Source organism: Lonchura striata, chromosome 4, assembly GCF_050655825.1.
Source record: "Lonchura striata isolate lonStrDom1 chromosome 4, ASM5065582v1, whole genome shotgun sequence".
In the NCBI taxonomy this organism is placed as follows: Eukaryota; Metazoa; Chordata; class Aves; order Passeriformes; family Estrildidae; genus Lonchura; species Lonchura striata.
The window spans coordinates 15350166-15367324 of record NC_140706.1 but is presented as its reverse complement, the minus strand read 5'-3'; the positions used below and the strand labels follow the sequence as shown (position 1 = coordinate 15367324).

The following is a 17159-nucleotide window of genomic DNA, read 5'->3' as shown; positions in this document are numbered from 1 at the left end:
TGTCTTTCCACCATATTGCAGGACACTGTGTTGCAGCATGCTGCTTTCTAGCTATAATGACTGGGGAATGTTGTGTGTTAGTAGAAAAATTAAGATTGTCCCCCTCGTTGATCTCTTTAACCTGTGCATTTGCTGCCAGCTATCCTTCTGGGATCAAGCACAGCCATCACAGCCTGGGAATGATTCTTCCCAGGTCATGACTGGCAGATCAGTGATCCCTAGAAATATGCTTTCCAGAACTAAGGAAATTGGGTCTTTAATGTCTCCTTTTTTCCCCCTCTTTTTTATGAAACATCATGATATATCAGATGCTTACTCTAAGTGGGGGGTCTAACCTGAAATCAGTCTGCAGGTTGAGGGGAGATAATCTCATGTGAGGACTCTAATGCTGTGAGTGATGTGCAAGGCAAGATAGAACTTTCTAAGGCCAGTATTAGTGATCCCGGACTGACTGAGGGCTCAACTCTCCAATGTGTCTGTGTAAAAAGAGAGGTTTTCCTGCCCTTCCTGGATCTTCTTTAACAAGGGACAAGGAGATGCCATGCCAGGATCTATTTCAGCCCCTGTCAGGTTGCTTACTGCTGTGCTGTAACACAAAAGGACAGTCTTACTGGTAGCCATTGCCCCAACAAAAAATACTCAAGAAAGCCTGAGGTTTACTTAAAATTGTTTCTACCTGTCTTGTACTGTACTCAGAAAGTGTCCTTGTGGTAACTTATTTGTGGAAACTTTATTACCTGCTTTTCCCCAAAGCTCCTATGCAATTTCAGCTTAGGTGGAAGGTTTACCTGTAATTCTTCCCAAGATCATGCTTCTCAAGGACTGTGCCAGAGCTGAATACATAAGCATGGCAATAACCAGAAGAGCTTAGTCCTGTGTGAGTAAAATGCTTATGGATACTTGCAGACAGAGGCAAAAGAATGAAAAGTTGAATGATCTCTATCAATACAGGATTACATTGAGATGTGCAATGAAATTACTAAGGCAGACCCTGTCATTGTTGGAGTATAATTTCAAGTTCATGAAGCATGGGAGGCCTTCTTTGGGAGTAGGTCTCCCAAGCCCCTGCCAAGGGACTGGAATGCCACAGACTCCTTCAGCCTGAGCTGTGCTGCTTCTGAAGATGCATTTAGCAAGGCTGGTGTCTCTCTGTGTACCCTGAGCCCACACGTCTGCCAGTGGAGCTTTGCTTTAAAGGCACTCCTGTGGAACATACACGTAGATAGCTGCTGAAGGGCCTGGGAAAGATTTATACGGGGTGGACTTCTTAAGGATTACCATCTAAGTGTATGTTCTCCATCTTCTCCCCCTTTCTTGCAGTGCTGGACATTCTGGGATTCTCTCATTGAGCCAGTTTTTTCCTTGTTCTTTTTTTTTTTTTCCAGTCCTTGATATGGAAAAATGGTTTCAAACTGTCTTTCCTTGGCTGGAAAAGACAGGTTAAATGTACAGTGGAGAGTATTGGTAGGAGAAAGACTTATTGTGGAGCTTGAAATGGACTGTGTATCTAGGGAACAGCTCTAGAAAGCTCTAGTAGTGTGGGGATGGGTTTTCTTGTGTGTCAGGATGCAGGTTCACACTGACATAGATATGCTGTTAATACAGATTTTAGAATATTTCAGCCAGTAGATTTTAATCATGATGAACATTTCTTCTCACTTTTCCACTGATGTAGTACTCTGGTAACTAGAATGAGATTTTAGACTCGGCTTACTGCAGTGGTGTGTAAAGGAAGTGTAACTTTGGCATTTTTTTCTTTCAATTTGAGAAGAGGCTCCAACTACATCTGCTTTCTGCAGATGGGGCTTCAGTGAGAAGTATGCTTTCCTCAAGGAGTGGTATAAGAAAGAAGTCAGAAAACCTGTGATTATAGATGAAGTTGTGTAATTTTAGGGTGTAATTTTCCAGTAGATGCACTTTCTGTTTGAAATATTTCTGTATAGATTGAGTCAAAAATACATGCCGTGTTTTTGGTAGTTCACAGCTTTTATACATGAGTGTTTACCTAAGAAGTAGGATTCTATTGCTAAAGAGTGGAGGGTGTAGAAATAATATATCAAATATATAGCTAAGTAGATTTGATATTCCAGACTTGTGTTACCAATTGCATTATTTTCTTCAAATGTTAACTGAAAGTTTAGGGACAGAGACCTGCTATTAGATTTTACTCACTGTCATCTGCAAGCTTAGGCAAGCATGTTTTCTCTGGGAAAGAAATGTAACTTCATTAGTTCTTGTACATTATAAAGAAATGTAACTTCATTAGTTCTTGTACATTATAAAGGCAAAGTTTGATGTTTAAGAGAGCATACATTGTAATACCAAATTTGCTGGTGATAGAAAATGTTCTGGTTATTGCATAGAAAAACATATAGTCAGTTTTCTGTGCCTCCAAGAGAGTTTGTGTTATAACCTCTTTTTTTGAAGTAATGGATGTTCGGGAAGGCCAAGTCTGGAGGAAGGAAATGGTGTTTGGCATCTTGGCAAGTACCTAATCAGGCTTCACATTTGTCCTCTTGGCTTTGTAGGATTGGTAATACACATTGTCCAGAACCTGGAAATCAACATTATCTGAAAGAATTGGTGGAAAAGTTGATACAGAAATATCTCCGTTATTTAAAAAAAATTCTTTATCTGGTAGCGAGTAAGGGATTATTCTTCCAATATGTAAATGAGCTCAAGGTTTCTATTTAGTGACTTGAAATATTTTTGCAAGCTCAGCTAAAGGAAAAGCTTGGTTTCCCCCCTGCAACTGGTTTAGTAACATTTATATGCATCAGTGAAACCTGGCAAGAAACTTGAGTGTGGAATATTGGACTCCTGAAGAATTGTTAAAACAAATTTATTAACCTGTTACAGAAGTGGCATGTCCTTTTTATTCCTGCTTTCTGACTTTCTCCTCATAGCTGCTTATTGAATGTTGACTCAAGGCTCAGTTACATAATAAAAAGATTTTTCCTCTCATGTTGTGTGTTTGTTTAGTTACATTCAGAGTATAGTCACACTTGTTCTGGCTTCTTGAAGTATCTCCACTATCTTGTTTCCTCCCACTCCTTCCCTTTAGGAAGCTGAAGAGAAAGATATTGTGCCAAGATCTTACAAAGTACTGTTTTGTTAGTGTCCAATTGACCTTTCCAATCTCTGAGCATAGAACTGAAAGGATAAAAATGCTGTCTGTCTAAAGAATGAGGATGTGGTTATAAACTCTGAGCCTCAGAGCAATATACACATTTGCTTTTCCTGATAGCTTGAGATAGTTTATCTTCTGATTAACAGAGAAAAGCTAAAAATATTTTGATAGCAATTGCCATCACAGTAGAGTGAAAAGAAATAACATATTGCCTATATTCAAAATTAAACTTTTTACTATGCTTGTCACAGAATTATAGAAAGGTTTGAATTGAAAGTTACTCAGTTCCTTGGTATTTAGGCATTTTAAGTTCTCTTTCCTTGGGTGATAGGTGATAATAGTGTCTGCTTGAGTGTTGGTCAGAGTGGCAATAAAACTATGCCATTTGCTGTAGGTTAAGTAGGAGGATAAATGTGTGTGTCCCTTTGTTCCTTAGTGACATCTGGGAGGTTAATTAACAGCCAGTTTTGAAGACAGAGCTGTGAAATTTTGGTTAGAGAACAACCATTTTTTGTCAATCTCTGTCAGCTCCTCTCATTAATATTTTTGGATATTGAGAAAAATGTTAGTAAAGGAATACTGATATGACCTGTAGCATATAGTTCTTCTCCCTGTGACCTGCTTTGAAATGAGAATTTTCCTTCAGAAAGTACTTTTCAGAGCAACAAATTCTTTCACATGTGTCCATTTTTATGAGAAGAACAAGCCTTTACATTGTTTGGAAAAGCTAAAGTAGGAAAAGGAAAATAAAGATGAAGGTTCGGTATTGATTCACTGAAGAAAGAGATGAGCATCATAAATCAGGGTGTTTGCTCCTGTCTTGCAAGGATACAGAGGTTGTGTTATTTTAGGTACCTGTTAGCTCTCCATAATTTCATTTATGTGGCTGTATTATGGCTGCCTTTGAATGCATATTTTTTCGAGCAAGATACACTTACCATGTATCTTTTTCCCCACAGAGAGCCTGGATTAGGTTTTCTGTAAGTCTTATTTAAAAATACTAGTATCTAAGTTTCTTGACACCCCAGCTTAGGATATTTGACAGTCAGGCAGGAGTACAGTACCATTAGTGATTCCCTTCTCCTATGTTTGGGTGTCCGTAATGGTCTTGCAGGGTACTGCCTCTCTAGTATAGAGCTGCAGTACAAAGTGAGAGGCATCACAAATGTGCCAGCCAGGAATTGCCTTACCACACCTGACTGCAGCCTCAAGGCAGTGTCTGCCCTTTGGGGATAAATTCTGCATGTGGTGAATGCATCTCAGCCTTCTGCTGGTGAAATCTCAGTTAGTGCTTAGCCCATCAGATGGGTTTATAGTCAGCCTGGTTTTGAGGCTCTTACCACTCTGGTGGTTACTCTTGACTTTTCTGGTACTTGTCTGCAAGGTTAGCTGTTGTGAATGTGAAATGTCTAAAAGTCATCCTTCTTTTTAAGTCAGCTTTACATCTAAGCTAAACAAAAAACTAAGGTTCATGTATGATAAGAGATCTTTGAAGTCTCTCATGGGACCTTTAATTGCCTTTTAACTTACTGTTTGTGCAGATCTGCCCTGGCATAATGAGAACTTTACAATGAAAAGTGGTCAAATAGAAAATAATCATCAGCAGCGCTGACAAGAAGTGTAGCTCACTTTCCACCTTTTGTTTCAGTATCAGGAAATGCATATTATTTTAGCATTAATATGGACTATTTATGTGCTTTTGAATGAACCATGCAATTACATAAATAAATCGTGTTATTATGAATAAACCTTGCTGAAGTTATCAAATGAAAAATACTTCTTTTCACAGTTAACTGGCAAGCATTTGCTTGTAGCTCTGTCAAGGTTAATGGTACTTGTAAAAGAACCTAATGTTTCTAGGTCTCATACAATTTACTTAGGCTATACATATTTTCTGACAGTACCCATGCAAATGGATTTGTAGCTGTACATTAATAACTTCAGAAGACTTTGGGGTAGCATTGCTTTTCCTGTCTTTTTTTTTTTTTTTTTAATTAATAATACTGTATTGGTCCTTTTGGCTCAGTCTTACAGTCTGCCTCATGGTGTATGTGAGAACCTGTAGTAATTTATGGAGACCTTTATTTCTTGTGATAATATTGACCTTTTTTTGGCTATAATTTTTTGATTCTGTCTTATGTTAGAATATACACTTAACACTAACAAATATCTGTTATCTATATTTTTTGTAGTGTTGGAGTGCTCTGTGCATATGCTGCCAATCAGCATTTAACAAACCAAGTCCGAGGAGCAAAGAAACTGGTTAACAGTAATTTTAAAGATCTGAAAATTTTCCTTAACGACACTCCAGCGGTAAAGAAATTTTTCTTTATGGGGAATGAGGGTGGGAGGGAAGAGGTATAAATAAGAAATACTGCAGAAAATAATTCTTTCTTTCTGTATACCTGCCATATTTTCTTTATGCTTTGTATGTCAGTCCTACCAAGTAGAAAAAATGATGCAAGGTAAGATGTTTTCACACATCTTACCCTGATGGATCAGCATTCCTTGAACAACTTCTGAGCTGTACTTTGGGAGTTAGCTGCTGTGATGCTTGTAGGCTCTTCCCTCCTACTCTACTAGTGTAGGTCATGAGCAGAAGATAAATAATTTGGGGAAAAAGGTTTTAAAAGGAAAACATTGAAAAAAAAGTATGACATGAAAACTTGGATTAGTTCTTGCTCTTTCCTGTTTCCTTGTTTTTTGAGCATACTTTATGGGCTTTGGGACAGAGCCACAATAACTTCTTTTCAAGGAATATTTTGGACTGTTTTTTTCTGTAAACTAGAGTCACACTATACCATACTGTGGTAGTATCCCAGTCACAGTAATTCTGGGGTGCTTTTCTGCTGACCCGGGCTGTGTGAGAGCAGGAGACATCTTGGGAGATGCCTCAAAGGTTCTCCTATCTGGAGCTCTTTCCCAAACTCATTTCCATGTGGTGTTGTGACAGATGGGTGCTGGAGGTATTTGTCAAGAAGTAGAGGTTATGCCAATAATCCCTCTTGAAACAGAGTGCTTTTGGCTAGTCTGGAGCTGATGCTGGGCACAGAAGGATCAATGCAGTCACATCAGAAACCACCAGAATCCCCTTGACAGTGTTCTGACAATCGGAAACTTCAGAGGAGAAAATCTGTTATGTAGAAGTAACTACTAATAGAGGAAAAAAAAATCAGACACTAGCTAAAATGTTAATAAAAACAATTATTAAATTTAAATTTAATTATAAAAATTAAATTTAAAAGTGTCAAGACTTGAACACTTCTGCCAGAGGTTAGTCAAAGTCCCACTTGGCAGTTTTTTTGTTTCAGTGTGGGATTATTACCTTTTCTTTTTTAGACTTGGTGCTAATGCAGTCATCAGCTGTATCTCATGAGTCATTTTGTCAGACAAGGTGCAGGAGTGTCATGTATACACACACATCTGTAAGAACTTCTTGAGGAAAGGAGAAGAGCTACAGTTTTTTGAAAAAAGTTCTAGTAGCCAACTAATTATCTATAAAGCTCTGAAATTCAAACTGATGTCCTTGACTCATCAGTATGAGGTGTGTACAGCATATAAGAGGATTTGAAAAAGAAGTCCTGTGTTAAGAGTTCATGTCACAGGGGATTTGCAGACTGTGAGTATTAAGCAATAACACTGTTAGTTACACAGAATCACCTTTTGTCTCGGACATTGGTGGAGACAATGCAAAACCTGTAGCACTGCAAAATTTTAGTCCTTTGGTTAACCTAGGTAGACCAAAATAATAAATAAGTAAAAATATACCTACAACCTTCCTAGTAAGAAACTCTCAATTTTTTTTCTCCAGTGTTAGAAGAAGGAGGACCACTTCTTACTTTGTCATTTAATTAGATTCTCTGATTAATAGGTTGCTTCTAGGGTGGATTGTTTTGTCTTTCACAGAAAGTTTGAGACTGCAAGCTATATACACTTTTGCACACATTTGAATCATGCTTAAAATTGGAAATCCATTTGTCAAGTGTTTTAACCTTTACATCACTTTAGCTTGATTGGGGTAGAATTCATAGTGCATTATTTTAAAGATGCAGAAATTAATAATGTTTTTTCAAAATTAGTGTAAGTTTTCCACTTAGAATGGTCCTTTATTAGCCTTTTCTCCAAACCCAGGATTTGGTGGTAACTGAGTTGCTGGTCTACATTGTTATGGTGTTTTATTAGAGCTCAAGTTGAGACCAAATCCACTGGGGGTAAGCAAAACTACTTGTATTAAGACAGAGGAGGCAACTCCTTTCCACAAGAGAAGCTCTGAGAGGCTGCCCAAATACAAATCCATTGGCTCGGTGAATTGTTTCAAAATTGCCACCACATCAATGCTATGCCTTTCCATGAAGGAGGAACTAGTGCCAGAAAAAATCAAGTAACAGAGTTGAAGACATGGGACAACTTACTGGCCTGACTGACTTGAAGCCTCTGTAGGGCCACTGTGCCTGCTAGTTAATATTTTTGAGCTGAATCATTGACCACAGAGATGTTCCAATTAAGTAGATGTACTAGTCAAATAGTTTTTTTAATGTGCTGTTCTGCTAAGCAACTAAAATACTTGGTTAGTTGAAAACAGTAGATGGCCAGTGTTTGGAGGGGTTTGCACACATATCTTCATAGTGACTATTTGACACATTCAAAAGCATTAATTTTTCAGTTTTTTTAATAATTTTTTAAATAATTTTCTTCTCAGCAAATTGACTACTTGGTGAGCCAGTACAACACAACTAAGGATAAAGCACTGTCTGACCTAAATAGTAAGTATTTTTATTTAAAGGGGGTTAGCAATGTGTATTTAAAAGCTTCAGTAAGATAATGTAATTAGCTCATAGTGCAAAGTGAAATTTCATTTATGAGAATATGTTTTTCAAATAGAAATGCTGTTCTTAGTGGTAAATGAGACTAAAATCCTTTTCACATAAAGTGTCTCAGAGCTGATATAATGCTTAGTATTTCCTGAAATAAAAGTATTTTATTAAATTACTATCCAATAAGTCAGGCTAATATTTTACTTTCCTTTTCAGATTTGGAATACTTTGGAATATTTGTCATCAGGTTTTCAAATGGGAGCCAAATATCAATGAACAGAGTTACTAGCAGTTGTGATAGTTCCAATGAGAGAGATCTCTGTTTATTTTTCTTGTTCTACCTTTGTCCTCTGTTAAGCTAGGAGTTGAGTTATAAGCTTATCTTCTTTCTAAAGCTGCTTAATGTATTTGCCATTTCAGAACAAGTACTTGAAGAGCAGGAGATAAAATTTGAATTAGAACTGCTGTTCTTTCCCCTTCAGCACAGTTACAGTATGAGGCATAATTTTTAAAGCTCTCAATAAACAAAAATAACCAGAAAACTGACTTTTTTTTTTTTGTAATTTAAGATTCACTTTCCAAAATTCCCAATAGAAAGGGCTGACCAGAATCAATACACACAATGATTCAAGGTGCATTGTGTGCCAGGTGTTTATAAATGCATACAGTTTTGCATTGTTGGATTGAGGGATTGTTGTTGGGATCAAACTGCAGCTGTGGCATTGTGCCACTTACAATAAATTGATTCTCATGTGCAGAATCTCTGCTTCTGTGTAGGTTTAAAATTTATATTACAAGTAGTTTTCAATTCAGCCAGCTTGGCACACCCTGAGGTTAAGCTGTCTTGTCTGTGTGAGGCATTATTGCACATTGAATATGCCTGTGAAAGTAGTAGTAGCAGTAGTTAAGTAGTCTTCCTACTTAATTCTCAGCAGGAACACTGTGGTCTAAAAAATAGATGTAATCTCTAAGTCTATGATAATAATAACAGTAATAATAAAAAATTGATGTTTGTATTTTAAGTATAAGCTTGAAGCTTCTCAGCCACTCCAAACTGAAATTTCAAATTAAATGTTTATTTGTTCTCAAGGCAAATTTATAGTGTTAGTTGACAGAACCTACAGGATCTGTGATGAGAGCAATCATCAAGATAGCTTTTGTTTTCTTGAAATATCAGAATTAAATGTGTGGCACCTGGATGCAGAAGGATTTTTCCTAAGGGAATCAATAGTAGTAGGAATCTCTAGAGAACTGTAGATGACTTCAGTTTGCCCACCCTAAGGAAATGTGGAAAAGTGTTTTCTACTTGTTAGAAGGTCTCATCCCAGGCCAGACATGATAGTGCTGGCAGTAAGGGATGCTTCTGTACCATCAAGTATTCCTATCTCATCAAAAGGAAAACAATTGAAAAATCAGTTTACTGTGAACTGAAAATGGAGAGGACCTGGTGATTACCTAAAGAATGTGTCACGTGAGAATGTTTCACCCATCTTGCTCAGCATTTCTCTGTTGCTTTGCTGAAGAAAGGCTCATTTGCTTGTCGGCAGTGAGACTGGAGGGTTTGGACGTGGAAGGAAACTGGGGCTGTGGTGTCTGTGCTGGATGTTCCACATGAGGGTGCAGGGGCTTAATGAGCTTAAGGGATTTCACCAGACCTGACTGCCAGGGCTGGTTCGTGGGTGACCTTGATGTGTGTGGATACATGAGGAACAGGAGAAAGGAAAAGAAGAAACTCTTTAGTTTTCTCTTGTACTATGAAACATAGTGTGTAGTGAAAGACTATGCCACAAAATTCTTGTCTGGATGCTGGACCTCTTTAAGATAAATGGTGGGAAAAATCCTGTTCCCAAAAAAGTAGTAAATGCAGTGAAATACATATTGTGTTTTATGTTGAAACTCTTGTGTGTCTTTACCCACGTGGTCAAGTTTTAATGAATATTTTCCACCATATTTTGATTTGCTTCTTTCATTTATGAACCTATAGGTAACTAAAGCAGAACTGTGTCTCTACATTACCTTCTCTCACTTAAGTTCTAACTGTCAGGCCTTAGAAAAATTTCAATAATACATGTATATTTATTCATATGTGTATGTAGGTATGAACGAAATTGTGTATATCTATAAATATATATATAATCGTACATATATATATATATATATACATATATATATATACACATATATATATATATACATACATAATATATGTATTTTTTAAGTTAGGAGTCCGATAGCCAGTAGTTTAAGTAACAGTTTAAATTGAGCTAGTGTATAATGGTTTGGTTTTTTTAATCTCTCCAAACTACAGATGTTGGACCTGTGCTTGGAACCAGAGTTCAAGAACAGCTGGGAAAAGAAGTACGTCCTGCGCTTGATGCAGCTCTGACAATGGCAGGAGGTAAAGGTGTACACAGTGTTGTATAATAGTTGCCATGGTGAAATAGGCACATCAGGGATAACTTTGTACAATACCATGAGTCAACATACCATTTTTCTCCATGCCTGGATATTTATTTTAAACGGAGGATTTCAAAAATATTAAGATTGATAAATACATTTAAAACCTAAATAAAAATTTACATATTATTGTTGATACTTAGTTTTGGCAGTCATTGAATAAGGATAAAATCTGAATTTCCTGCTCCAGGTTGCTGCACCTTTCTGTTGAATATAAGGGAAGCTAGGAAAACTGTCTTTTTAGAGTTGCATAGTTATTATAGCTATAACTATATGCAGATTAGTCAGGGATTTTTTCCTGTACACTGCCAAGATTATTATGAGTGTGTTAACCAGCATTTCTTCATTATATCTTTGAGTTTGGCATTGTTCATTCCAATTTCTCTCTCTCTGTAGAGAAAATATTCCTTTATTACTTTTTCATTTAAGGCTTCTTTTTTCACGGATCAGATACAGCTTACAGAGCAAAGGGAAGACATCCATAAACTTGAGTCACTTTGGTTTTGGTTTTTTGGTTTTTTTTTACCCATGAATTCTTTCTCATTCACTTGTCATCATTCTCCTTTTTTTTTTGCTTTATTTCTCTTGTTTTTCTTGAAGTCAAAGTGGAAAGGGCTATCAAAGGTAAAATCCAGAATAAAACCTTGTGTGGTGTGAAGTGCACTTTGCTTTTGTAACTTTGTGTATTCTTAGTTGTGTCTGTGTGGTTCTTTGTTTACTAAACACCTGCTCAGTGTTTCGGATTATTTTCATTTTCTTTTGTTTGGTGTGATTGGGATGGAATCTAAAGCCAGACAGTGTGGAATACTCACTAGTGCTTGGCTGGTTCAACATCTCCTTACCTTTCATCTTGCAGCTATATGATTTGTGAGTTGAATTATAAGGAAAATACTGAGAATACAATTTGATGGATATGGGCTTTTAGTTTCTAATGACCAAGCGTTAAAGTTCTTTACTGAAACCACTGAGGAAAGAGAGGTAGGGAAACAGGAGAAAAGTGGGAAGTGGATGAAATACCAGTAAAAGTAACCTGAGCACATTACTTTCTCTGTAGAAAAGCATAAGTGGTATATTTTTATATGCAATAAGTACATATTATGTGCTAGAATTTTCTGTGCTAGGGTTTTTATGGGAGGGAGGCAGTAATTAAATCAGTATTATTAAGATGATCGTATGATTTATGCATGTACACTTTCTCTTCATGTCTGTACTTGCAGGCTGCTTTCTAACAAATTTTTTTTTGAATTCTCATCTTTGCAGCCATCAGAGAAACAAAGGAAGCACTGGAAAATGTGAGTGTCTCTGTAGAGGTTTTGCAGGAGGGAACAGAGAGACTTCATGCAAACTTGACAGATGTTAAAATGCACCTAAGCAACACCCTCAATGACTCTGCATGCAGTGCAGCTCAGGCTGCCTCAACTTGCAATATCATCAGGAATTCATTAGCTCAACTGAACATCAATGCCAATTTTAGTGGGGTAAGATCTTTTAATAATATTTTTCAGACTCTCAAAGTGTGATTGCCTTGAATAAGCCCAGTAGTATTTCTGCCATTCAGTGGCTTGGTGTATGCTGTCACTTGTGAGATAAGTGACCTTCCCTTTTTCCAGTCACTCTTTTCATCTTCTGTGTAGAAAAGGATAAAATGTGTGTCAAGCAGCTATGTTAAAGTGCTGCTCTGGGCAGTGAAATAATCTGCCCTCCCAAAAATGAGGGTTAAGCTTTCCTTTTGTACAACAAAGGTTTCATGAGTGTTTAGGAAGATTATCCTAAAGATCATTTTAATTTCTTTACCCCCTCTCCTAACTTTAAAATATTTACTGAATTAGCAAAACTGCTACTTCAATGTTTTTCGTTCCCAGTTGCCAGGTGTGAGCTCTCAGCTTGCAAAGATCAATGATGTCCTTAAAATAGACCTTTCTAGTCTGGTTCAAAAGGTATGTTTCTTGACAGATTTTTAAACTGTTAATGAATAAACTGGGATATGTGTATCACTTGACTCCCCGTGGTTTCTTAAGCAGAATTCTTTTGTTGCCACCTCAACCTGCTTTGTGGTTTAATATCTCTCATTGTTTGGCCAGGATTTAACACTTGAAAGTATGAATGCAGTGCTTTGTATCTACAGGATAATACAAATCTAAAATGTTTCACAAGTTGTCTGCTTGAAAGAACAGTCCTTAAAAAATGAAAAGACAGAAATGTGGATCCCGTAGCATGGTCTCTACTTTTTAGTTCGAACTAAAGAAATAAAAAAATCCATTGTCTTCTAATTAGTTTTATTGTATTCTAGCTATCTTGAAATATTTATTTCAAATTCTTTGTGTGCATATTTAAGATTAAATCTGGTGAAATGGACCAAGAGTCATGGCTATTAGCATTTTTTGCAAGACCTTCCACAAAAAGCCTACGATTTTCACCTAGGAAAAGAATGGCTTAGTTTGAGTAGTTGGAAAATCTGGGAGTCTGAAAACATGTGCTAGGACTAGGAGGCACTTTCTGAAACCAGAGGCTGTGTTGAGACCCTTTCTTGTTTCTGCAGCTATCAGGTTTGCTGGCTTTAAGCATGCACTGCAGTGGTGTCCAAATGAGCTCCTGAGTTTGGTCTCCATGGTGTGGGCCCCTTCTTTCCCCTCCTCACTGAAGAAAGCATTGCAATGTCTTTAGAGGCAATTGGATTTCATTGTTTGTAATATGGATTTCGAGTTGGGAAGGCACAGAGTTAGAAACAGGAGGTGTTAGCCTGGTACAGAGGAATTCCTTTCACTTAGTGACCCTTCATATGTGTGTTTCTGGCTTTTAGATGAGCTATAAGATATGACAGGCAGCAGAGTTTGAGATGTCTGTGACTGATTAATATGTATTTAAATATAGGTATTTTTTCCCCAAGGAATATTCTGGAAACCAAACTATATCTGAAATATATTTAGAGTTTCTATTTTGCTTTTACTTTCTCTAATATGCAGTGATAAAACCATATTTTTCTTAGTCTTACCATATACATTTTAGTATCTATGTACTTTTAATCCGTGATAAAAAGAAAAAAACCTGCAAACAATTTGACAATGAGAAATATGCTATTATTTTTTCACCTTTTATTCTTAGGGTTATGCAGCATTTAATGATACTCCAGACTTGGTGGTGAATCAAACCAGGAACATTTTATCAGGTGAGAACAAACGATCTTTTCACTATGTTTAATGTTTTTGTTTTCCATCATTGGTAATATATTTTTTGGCTAAGTATCGTTAAAAATGGAAATGTGAAACTTTTAACTATTTTTTAAAATTTGATGCCAGAGGAAAAAAACATAGAAAGCAACTGTGTCCGGATAAGGACTCTAAATTAAATCTAAAAATAGACAATGTGATATTTTATTTTATCTGTTAGGCTTTTTACTGCTCAAGCAATGAGAAATCTCATGATCTTCATTTCACACTGATGCTTTATTTGGTTGAAAAAGTAATTTTCCTTCACTGATGTTTTTGTGACATATTTAGGAGTGTGATGTAAGAAAAACTGACCCCCTCCTGCTGCTGTATTAAAATGTGGTGGATGGCAAAGTGAAAGTCAAAATACACCTTAAGGATAACTGAAATGGTGTCTCAGTTGTTTTATTACTTAGGCTTTACACTTTTGCTCTTTCACTGTACCTGTATGGTAGTATAGCATATGTATACTAATCTGTTCTAATTTTTGTTCTTGCATTGTGGACCTGTTCTGCATTATATATAAGCAGCTGTTCCTTGTAAGTTTTTCTGGTTTGTTGGTTTTTTTTTTTTTCCTTCCCCTCCTGGGCAAAATATACCACAGTATAGCTATAAGGATAGTGTACTGTGTGAACTTGTCTGTAATGAGCCAGTTTTCTAAAACTGATATATTTTTCGTTAGGAATTCTAGGGCAGATTTACTCATTTTCCATATTTGAGATGTGTAAACACAGACAAAACATCATAATTTATCTATTTATAAATTGTTGGGGCTTTGAATTTGAGTTACAAAAGCAAATAAAATAAACAGGTTTACTAGAAAATAAATTGCATTTATCTGTAAACTTCTAAAATAACTGTGATTTATTGCATGGTTGAATCTGAGGAGTAATCATCAAAATAGACAAAGGCTTGTGATTTGAGAAAGAAGGAAATATTGCCTACCATGAAATTATAACCTGTAGTTACACATCCTACTTTTTCAAGTATGTTTCCAATTGAAGGAAGGGAAGAGTATAGAGAAACTACATTTTACACAGAGACAATATGTATAATAAGTGAATTTATCATGGCTTTGTATATCTAAATAGTGTCTACCTAAACTGTAAGTAGAGGGCAGCATATTTGGTCATAATCTGAGGGGAAAATGGCTTAATGGATTGTTCCCCCAGGAGTGTTGCCAACTAATTGGAATGAGTTCATTTAAGTAATCTCTTTTAATAAGATTGGAAATAACAGGTATAGATTCTCAATATAGGCAGTCCAATTTATGTCATAGTGTTGTATTCCCAAGACATGGAGTTTAAATAGATTCTGTTCTCCTTTGTAAACTTGGTGGCTAATTGTCTTGCTCAGTGTTGACATTTGCTATATTGCATGAAATGCAAGATTTAGGTTGGCTAGGAAAAAAGTGGCACATTCATTATAATGAGAGGAAGGAGGACGTCTGCATCTTGAATCATTAAACTGAATGCTAAAACAAAGTGTGCATTTTGAAATGCCATTGTGCTACTTCAAAGCTTGATGCTTTTGTTGCCTGCTTGTGTTTTCCTCACACTTGTCTTCATGGGCTGCTTGTTACATGTGGCAAATGGCTTCATAGCATTTTATAATGCATACATGGAATGTAAATTTCCTCTAAGGATCTGTAACAATGAAATATGTTTGTTCTTTTAGATATCAAAAGTGTGCTGGAATCCATTGGTTCAAATATTACTACCTTCACAAGAGCTCTCCCTGTTCAGAAGATTTTGGCAGATTTGATGCTGCATCTTACACAGAGTGAGGCATACGTTCAAGACTATTTCCCAATAGTGGAGCAGTACGATTTCTACAGGTATGTACAAGAAGTAAGGCAGGACTGAAGTGCTACCTGTTGTTAATACTTTGTATTATTTTAATGTTCTGTAAAGGCAAGTACACTGTTAATGATGAGCACAGTGAAAGAAAGATGTATAAAGCAGTTGTTTGGTACTGGCATTTTGGTAGAAGTGAAAAACACAGCTAATCAATAACTGGGTGCTGTTTCACCACAGAGCAAGAGGTCATTTCTAGTCTGGAGACCTTCAAGACTTTTTCAGGAAGGATAGATAAAGGTGGATGTCAAACACCCAGAGGAACTGATTATTTTATAATGCCAGGGTGACATTTTATCTAGGTCTTGTTTCCGTTGAGTTGCTGGTAGATTGTGAGGGCAGAGGACCAGAGAGGCCTTGAAACCAATCCATTGTTACTGCTCCCTTTGTACTGCAGAGTGGTATTCTGCTTCACACCTGGTAAATCTTTGTGGACCTGTACCTGCCCCTGCTGGTCTTTGTGGTTGATTATACCTTGAGAAAAACATACTTCTTGAGACTTTTGTGTTTCTTACAGTTGAGTAACTTTGTATTTTGACTTGTAAAACTTTTCATTTCGTACCATCTGTCTTTGTCCAGATTTAGTAATTTCTGTCCACAAACTCATCAAATTCTCCCAACATTTTGTTTGATACTTTAGTTGACTTTATAATCAATATTTGCTTCTGTGTTTGTGCCATAATCAGTTTCACTGCTATAGAATGTATGTTGCTGGCTTTAATGCAGTGATAAACAAAAGTTAACAGAAAACTGAACTTTCAGAACCTTGCTTAGAATCTTACCTTTAGCGCATTTCTTATCTGACAGTTTTTGTGGTGAGCCTTAATTTGACAAATTTATTGATATTTTCATTGAAGCTCATATTGCATTTAATCAAATAAATATATTGTTTTATTCTGCTACAAGAGAATATATCTTATCTGTATGGCATTTAAATACCTGGTTCATCAAACCTACCCTAACAGTACTTCCAGTACAAATGAAACCAATAAGCCTGTAGTTGCCCAAATTACTTTCTGTCTATTGCTTTTTTAATTACGGATGCATTATTTGTAGTTCTTAATAAGTATCCTCTTATAAATATGCCTGTCAGTATTTCCTATTTTTTTCTTGGCCGTGCATGTTCATTACAATAGTTCTTATACAGATTTTTCTCTACTAATGTACAGGGAAGAGAAAAGACAACTTAAAAAATAAAAGTTGAAGAAATTACAACAGAAGGGAAAAAGAAGTGCAGAGGGCATTGGGAGAGGATGAAAGGATAGATATGTAATGTGTGAATAAATGGATATGCTTCAAATAACTGGACACATAGAACTGTTACATGATGTAATTAATAGAAATGAAAGTTCATTTCCTATCCAAGATTTTTCTCCTGATCAAGTTCCATTAACTGTTTCAGATGTTGAAAGCAGTCCAAGTCAGACACATAAAGCCTAGGTTTTTACAGCCTTAAATATAGTTATTTACAATTACAAGCCTAACACGGTGTGCAAAATGTTAGTGAGTCTCACAGTAAGAGCAACTGTATACTTCATGACCAAGGGCCACCCCACATTCATAAATTTCTCCATTTATTCTTGAATAAATTGCTGTTTGAACATCTGCTTTGAGTAATTGTTTGCTCCACTTGGAGCACTTTGACTCTTCAGTACAGTTCACCTGCATTAACTGGGGAACACCTTGTTCCTGTGGT

The 17159-nt window shown here is 36.4% G+C and overlaps 1 protein-coding gene across 10 annotated transcripts in view; it reads left to right on the top strand.

Moving 5' to 3' along the window:
- The window catches only part of PROM1 (prominin 1), a 76273-nt gene that overhangs the window by 43137 nt on the left and 15977 nt on the right, over positions 1 to 17159 (top strand). For all 10 annotated transcript variants that reach the window (XR_014954742.1, XM_085577729.1, XM_085577735.1 and 7 more), the window contains 7 exons: positions 5323 to 5443; positions 7830 to 7893; positions 10253 to 10342; positions 11662 to 11879; positions 12264 to 12338; positions 13504 to 13567; positions 15285 to 15444. Coding sequence is in view for 9 of the 10 variants with exons in the window: in XM_085577729.1 (XP_085433855.1) it covers positions 5323 to 5443; positions 7830 to 7893; positions 10253 to 10342; positions 11662 to 11879; positions 12264 to 12338; positions 13504 to 13567; positions 15285 to 15444 (792 nt within the window). In the remaining variant the exon portion in view is untranslated. The remainder of the gene's footprint in view (positions 1 to 5322; positions 5444 to 7829; positions 7894 to 10252; positions 10343 to 11661; positions 11880 to 12263; positions 12339 to 13503; positions 13568 to 15284; positions 15445 to 17159) is intronic.